Source organism: Platichthys flesus, chromosome 18 (genome assembly GCF_949316205.1).
Source record: "Platichthys flesus chromosome 18, fPlaFle2.1, whole genome shotgun sequence".
Lineage (NCBI taxonomy): Eukaryota > Metazoa > Chordata > Actinopteri > Pleuronectiformes > Pleuronectidae > Platichthys > Platichthys flesus.
The window spans coordinates 13007812-13015424 of record NC_084962.1 but is presented as its reverse complement, the minus strand read 5'-3'; the positions used below and the strand labels follow the sequence as shown (position 1 = coordinate 13015424).

The 7613-nt window shown below is 42.3% G+C and overlaps 1 protein-coding gene across 1 annotated transcript; it reads right to left on the bottom strand.

Annotated features, from left to right (window-relative positions):
- Window positions 1-1582: 1582 nt before the first annotated feature.
- Window positions 1583-5784, bottom strand: LOC133973464 (pro-opiomelanocortin-like). Its single transcript, XM_062411345.1, has 3 exons — window positions 5652-5784; window positions 3010-3136; window positions 1583-2451 (listed from the first exon to the last, which is right to left on the bottom strand). Exons 2-3 carry the CDS (start codon window positions 3127-3129, stop codon window positions 1885-1887), a joined length of 687 nt encoding a protein of 228 aa, XP_062267329.1. The 5' UTR covers window positions 3130-3136; window positions 5652-5784; the 3' UTR covers window positions 1583-1884.
- Window positions 5785-7613: the final 1829 nt, after the last annotated feature.

The window sequence follows — 7613 nt, the reverse complement described above, 5'->3', positions numbered from 1 at the left end:
AAAGTGGCACGAGCCTGGCTGACACGGCCCAACGAGAGGTAGCAGATCCTTTTGTGTGAGTGACGTGGTATCTTCTGTTGTCGTCGTGCTGTGATGGTTCAGTTTAGTGAAATCCTAAGAGGCCGTCTCTCCCGCCCCCGTGCTTCTGTGACCTGACCGCGTCGCACGTGACAGGTCTTGTTTGATGTGGAAGATGGCGTTTGATTTTTATTCCCTATTGTCATTCGCTGTAGTCCAGTTTTTCTTTTTTTTTTTTTACATAATGTAGTGTCCCCCTGTACGTGTAATCTATGTCCACACATGCCAGTGTATCAGATTGTGTGTTCATGTTTACCATTTGGTCAGTGTACCTGCGTTAATGTGAGTGAGCGTGCACGTTTTAACATTCACGCCGATGTGCGTCTTTGCTCTCATTAAGACCAAACTCATCACACACAGTTTACAGTTTCTGTCCAGTGGCTCTTTCCACCGTGTTAACGAAGAACAAGCCGAAGCCTTCCAGCGACACGTCGTAGAATAATCTTTTACTCGACTTAGCAATGACGACCGCCCTGTGAACCTGTCAGCTGTGTGCTTGTTGATGTCGCCTAGTGTGATATTATTAACCGACGGTAATTCAATCTTACTTTTGTCATTACATGTTTGGTTAATATAGATTTGTTTACAACGTAGTGCTGTAGGTCAAACTCTATTCATTCTGTGAACTTTGCACTTTAAAAACTGGATTACCTAGTGACAAAGGCAGCTTTTACGAGGAGAAAATGCCTTATGAGTGTCATACCTGACTCTGCATGCTAGTGATGTTGCTGTGTTGTACAATAAAACTGTCTAAGCATAAAAAGATGTGATCTCTTTATTACCGCCGCCCTGGAGGTTATGTCCTTTAGTTGGTTTGTCTGCAGGATCAGGAAAAACACAAAACTTTATGCAAGGATTGGACATAGTCCAAGAAAGATCCCATTACATTTTTAGGGTAGATCTGAACAAAGGGTCTGGAAAATAGATATTATCTCACAATGTTGAAGAAGTGTTCACTTCTTCAACATTGTGAGATAATATGTTGGCATTTTCCTCCATTTCCCAGGGAATAATTCATCGAACCTAATGTAAAACATCAGACGTATATAGAGGACGAATATATACTGTGTGTGTGTGTAACTTGGTGTGGATTTTGTGAAATACACACTACTGAGGTGGATTGTCACCGTGCATCATGGGAAATCAGAGAAGAAACGTGAAAAAAGAGATTGGACTGCAAACAGGAGACGGATTGAGACCTCAATCGGCCAAATTTCCACAGCAGTTGATCTACGTCAGGAACCTCATCTCTCCATTAGAGGAAGGGAGAGATGAGGTTCCTGATGCACAACTTAGACCAGTGTTTGTTTTTCCGCTACTGGCATCTCGGTTTAAACAAATTATAATTTACCACAGCCACAGACTGTATATAAACGTGTCTCCGCTTCCTCGTAGACAAAGCATTAAAAAAGATATCCAACATGACACATAAGTGTTTCTACTATTTGGTCCGCCCCTTCATTTCCATCTTTAAATGAAATGAATCAGACGATGAGTTATTTTTTGCCACAAACACAATGATCTTTATTGTTAAATATTCACCTTTTAGCTCCTTTTTCAAAACATTTGAATCAGTAATGACATGTCCGACCACAAACAAACAAACAAGCAAATAAACACTTAAAGCCCATTTAAAAGCCGTAAAAGTCAAGAAGGTCAAAGGGGTCAGTGGCTGCAGCATAACATTTAACTCAACATAAAACCAACTCAATATTTTTAATCAAGATTAAAAGAAAGAAACCTTTTTACCAAATCCTGTAACTTATACTAATTCATATCTGTGGGTCATAACATGCTTCTTTCATCCTATGATCCTCTCTGCACATCCTTGTGTAGAATGTTCCTCAAGAGCTTAGCCAGCTGGGCTTTAGATTTCTCCTCCAGCGGCCTCATAAAGCTGCCGTCACGCTTCGAGGTGTTGGGGTTGCCCCATCTGAAATGGCTCATGCGATAGCTCCCGTCTTTTCTGTGCTGCGGGCTCAGCGGCACTTGTGACTTGACCTTTGCCCTCTGCTTTCCCTTGCTTTGTGGATTCAGGTCGCCGCTCGTCTCGCCCTCGGCACCACCCAGCTGCCTGCGAACCTGAGCGGGGAAGCCGACCTCGGAGGAGCCCTCTCCCTCCAGAGACGACGCGAAGACTTTGATGGGCCGACGTTTGCGGCCATTTGGTTTCCCCCAGCGGAAATGCTCCATAGAGTAGGAGCGTCGCTCGTTGCTGTGGGGTGTCACGCCCGGTTCCTTGTCTTTGCTGGAGGCCAGGATGCCCAGAATGACCCTGAGTAAGAGGTCCTTTTCCTCGTCTATCTTCGGGGCCAATTCATTGAGCTGCGGCAGCTCTGCCTGGATCTTCTGTATGCAGAGGCGAATACAGTTCTGCGTGGAGAAGTCAGAGAAGCAACAAGAACATTTCTGTTGAGTCATTGGCCGAAAGAGTTGATGGTGATACATTATCAAGCATTTTTGTCACTTTGATGCAGATTCATGTCACTAGCATCCAAACGAGGAAGATTCATATACAATTTACACGGCCTTATCTTATAGAATCCTGACCATGTACACGAGAAAATCAATGTGGGGAAAAATCCAGTCTCTTTAAGATAAAACTGAAAACGAAAATACACATAAGTTAAATATTTGTCTTGTATTGCTTGTTTATTATCAAAGTAGTCACTGGTTGATTGTTTCTCTATCTTTTCAGCTGTTAATTCTTGGAGAATAACTCATGGATCTTGATTAAAAAAAAATATATATCTGGTGCGTCGAGGTAATCATATCTTCCTACTGCTGTTTTGAGGATCAAAAATCAAACCAATAAAGTTCAAAATGAGTTTCCTATGCTGTTGTTGCTTTGTCCATGTCTTCTTTAAAGCACATGAGCTGCACGGTTGAAGTTTCCTTTCTGAGGGACATCAGGAAGGGAGGTTGACTCACCTGGATCCTTCGCTCGGTGCGCAGGTTGTTGCAGATGGAGCTTTTCAGGCACTCGGACCCAAACCCTGGTACGCACACGTACGCCATCATCGCTACCAAGAGCCAATGTAGACCAACCATCTTCAGCCTGGAGACAGAAACATGAGAGAGAGAGAGAGAGAGGCTTTTTTGAGCTGAACAACCGAGCAGTACCATCCAGGAAGTTCTCTTGATAAACACAACTTGAGAAATGTGTTGGTGGAGGACTCTCCCTGCTCGCTCTCCCCCACTCGTCTAATCTTCCCTGAAATATTACTCGTTCTCAGAAATACAGAGCGTGCCTCTTGAGCAGCACTAATGCATACGCCTTCCCCCATTCCTTCTCCACCTTGGCATGTTTCAACTCTATCCTTTATTGTTGATTTATAGCCGCGTGTCATGACTGGATAACTGCTGCGAGCTCAAACACCAATTATCGGCATTCCTATTTTAGATTAATAATCGCATGTAATGCAATAGATGGTGTTGTTTTCCACAATAATGAAAGAGTGCGCCTGTTACACTCCCTGACTCACTTGATTAAGATTTGCTGCTTTCAAGGGGCCGTCTGAAAATTTGTCACGGGGGAGGTTGGGTGATGAAAAGGGAATTGGGAGGGAGATGCAGGGTTCTCGTGTTTCCGATTCACGTCTTTTGTTTCATGATTTACTGTCGGAGACCCGAAGAAAAAAGAACAGGCACTTAAAGCCCCATATTTCACGTCAGGTAATCCTGATATCTTCATGAGATCAGCCCAGACTCTTTAACAATATTTATAGCTGTTCAGCCTTGGACAACCTGTGCTTTTGCTTTCAGTAGTTACCTCACTGTATAGCAGGTTTTATCTGTCGATGCTGGATTCAATTTAAATTCACCTGCACATACAAAAGACAAACCGAGGCGTGTAAATCCAGCAGAGTCACAACATCAAACTTCTATTGTTTCAACTTGACAGCGTAAATAGCAACATCTTCTGATGCATCTGCTTCACATTAGAATCCTCCAAGCAAAACACACTGTGGCTTGAATTACGAGGCTGCAACAGGAAATGCGATGCATCTGTCACAGTGGTTAAAGCGACTCTGTCAGACAATTATCATTTTTGACATTTTGGGCATTGTTGGAACGGGAAAAGTGAAAAGAGGCCAAAATACGAAAAGCCATTGGGAGCTGTCTTGCACACAAACAATGACGTGTTGGAAAAAATGTTTCACGACTGCTCCTGACAAGAAGTATTTCGTGACTTCTTTATTAAAACAACAGCCGTTTTGTTTTTGCTGTCCCTAAAATAGATGCAGCAGTTTTTGCAGTATATAATCAATGCCGCGTTCAATTAAACCACGAGTTGCCGCTGGAACGCTCCCTCAAGTCGGAATCTTGACTCGGACGGTCGGAGGAACCTCACGATGGCCCCTCCGTACGTCAACAATAGTGAAAGCTGTACTGTCATTAAATGCGTTGTTTACGTGGTGCTGTCCAATTACAGTCTGTGGACGCTTTGCTGCAGTGTCAATGCGTTATTATGAACTGCTTTTGTCTAGCATGGGTAGCTGGCTCATGTAAATATTGTTCCTGTGCAACTGGAGCTCTAAGAACCCGGGTGATTGTGGGTGTGATGTCATTCCGAGGGCCGAGCCCCGTGCTGAACCCGAACGCGTGCCAGAACAAACAAAACAACCCAGATTGAAAACTCAACTATTTCACCTTTGAATCATGAATTTGAATGTTCGGTGCACTTTGTCACATGTCTTTATGAAAGCAGAGGAAGCAGTTAAACTGATTGAAAACCAAGACTGAGTTAAGATCTGCTTAAGACATTAGAGGGTCAAGAGCTAATCTTTGCTTTGATATATGAGGTTTCCTCCCCTTAATTGCTGTGCTCCAATAAGTTCCAGATGTTCCTTTTGCTATGACGATAAATGTTTATTTCTCAAAATCCAGAATTTATTGTTGAAGCCTATGCTACCCTGCTGAGAAGCCTGACTCCAATGGTTTATTTTCAAGCTGCTCAACGGCGCCCAATGAAACTGGGGTCACACGTCTCGCACACATTTCAAACTCCACGCTCAAGTGATGGAGAAGAGTCAATATTTGACTTCATGGCAGACGCCTCCACCTAATCTCTCAGTTGCTGTTTTTATATCCTTCCTTAGATATTGACTTTTTAAAATCCTATCCCCACTTTTCTACCCCTCTGCTTCAAGTATCAAATTCCTTTCATACATTTTCTTCTTCCTCTGTTGTTCTACTCCTTGGTGGGCCATCGTTTCCTTAACTCTTGGCTACTCTCATCCCACAGTATGACTCACTCAGCTGAGCTCTGCTCTCCGCAGACACACTGTGTTCAAAGAAGCTGCAATCAAAATAGATTGAAACCTCATGCCTCACTGATATTCAGAGTGATTGAAGGGTTATCTAAGTCACTTTTCACTGTTTGCAACGGTGGAAATATCAATGGACGGCAATTCAAATGACTCTTCTCTCAAAAAGACTGAGAAATGTATCAAATCTGCAGCGGCACATCTCAGAAAGTGTCTGACACAGAAAGCGTCTTCATTCAGAAAAACCCCAACCAGACCCAGTTTGGATCCAGCCAGACCACACAAAGACAAACAGATGTTTACCTTTTCCAAATGTTTCCCTCTCCTCGCTCTTCTCCTTGCGTCTGTCCACAGATCTTCCAGAGCGGCCGCTTTTTCACCGGGATCCCTCTCCTCCTCCTCTCCTGCCTCTTCTCTGCTCTGATTGAATGCTCAGTCAGAGAGGGTCTGCTGCTGCCTCCTTAGAGGAGGAGAGTTCTTTATATAGACACATGAAGTCTCAAGGCCTCGGGGTGTGGTCTAGGCGAGGGGTGTCCTGCTCGTTTATGACTGGTGTGTGTGTGTGTGTGTGTGTGTGTGTGTGTGTGTGTGTGTGTGTGTGTGTGTGTGTGTGTGTGTGTGTGTGTGTGTGTGATGTGTGTGTGTATGTGTGTATGTGTGTGTGTGTGGCAGGTATAATGGCCACCCACACACGGTTTTTAATCAATGGCGCAACTCACGTCACCAGATAACAGGTGAAGAACTAAAAACCTCTTTCCTCCTCTCACAAAAAACTCCCTCATTAACTTGAAGAAACCCTGACCGGGGGATTACATTCCTTAATTTCTTGTTTGCATTTTTAGGTCGGGCCGACGCTTGATTACTAGAGGACAAAAAAGGACAAAGATAATGACTGCTCTTTTCTCGGCGTGTGTCAATCTCTGCATTGAATCCCTCAAAGGCCAGCCCTAATGTGACAGGGATGGAGTGATGCGCGAAGTGTGCAGAATCCATTTGGCTGATTGGGTTATTTCTCTGTGGCTCCCCCACAACAAGGTAGGCATTAGTCCCTGTGTGGAAACTTCATTTGGAAGATCTGACTCACTGGTTGAGCGTCATGACTGCACACAAACACTCACAAACACGCACATGCACACAGGGTTTGAAAAGAAAACCACTATCCTTTCACCTAGTCATTGTCCTGACATACACATTCAGCTTTCTATAGCTGTGTGAATGTGTTCACGGTGCAACGTATGTACAAGGACAAAGCAGAAAGAAGAAGTTGTTGCAGGTTAATTGGAAGACAAGATAATTATCCAGTAACATTTCTATATAACAATATTATCATTTTTTTAAATGACCTAAATAATCCTCTAGAAATTGCATATTCCTCCTTCTATCAGGATCAATGAATTGTTTCCTGGGAAATCAGTGAAATCCTTTAAAAAAATATTTGTGGGGAGTTGCCTTAGGGGTAAGTGTTTGGTTACCTTTGGATTGACACAGTTTAAGTATTAAGGTATGTTCATGCAGGTATGTTCATGCAGGTATGTTCATGCAGGTATGCCTTGTATGAAAATGTTTGGATAAGTTTAGGTCCGTGAATAAGTACATGGGTGTGTATCCATGCATATATCTATATGTATTTGTAGGTTTTATGGGTATATATGCATATACTACTGCTTAATATTATGATTACTATATTATTATTATTATTATCATTTTAATGTATGTAAATATGAAAGAGAGAGAGAGAGATAGAGAGAGAAATGATAATTGTTTGTGTTATTTAATTTAATAATTAAGTATTATTGCAGGTTACATTTTTTTCATTGTTATTTATTTAATCATGTATTTGTTTGTTAGTTTTTTCCTTTATTTTGTTTTAGATGATGTCAGGTGTCTACATCAGCAACCAAGGCAAGTTCTGAAAGTGCTGGTGACAAGTTCAGGGGTTCAAGGAGGGTTTGTTTGTATATTCTGGGACGCACCATTCCTGTTTTCCTGTTTTCCTGTTTAACAAATAATACAAACTGTAAGTAATAATTTTAAAAAAAGACTTCCACCAGGTTTCATGGAAGTCTGAACAGAAAACCAACATACTGACAAACTGGGGTGAAAACAACGATTTATTTTGGGATTGTTTTCAGTTTGCTGCCTCTGTCTCAGCTTCACACTATAAATGTGTGCACATGTATATATATCTGTGGAAATGTATGTAAGGGGACTAAGTTATAGATACATATTAAACCACGTTTTGATTCTGAAAGCTGCAGAATAAAG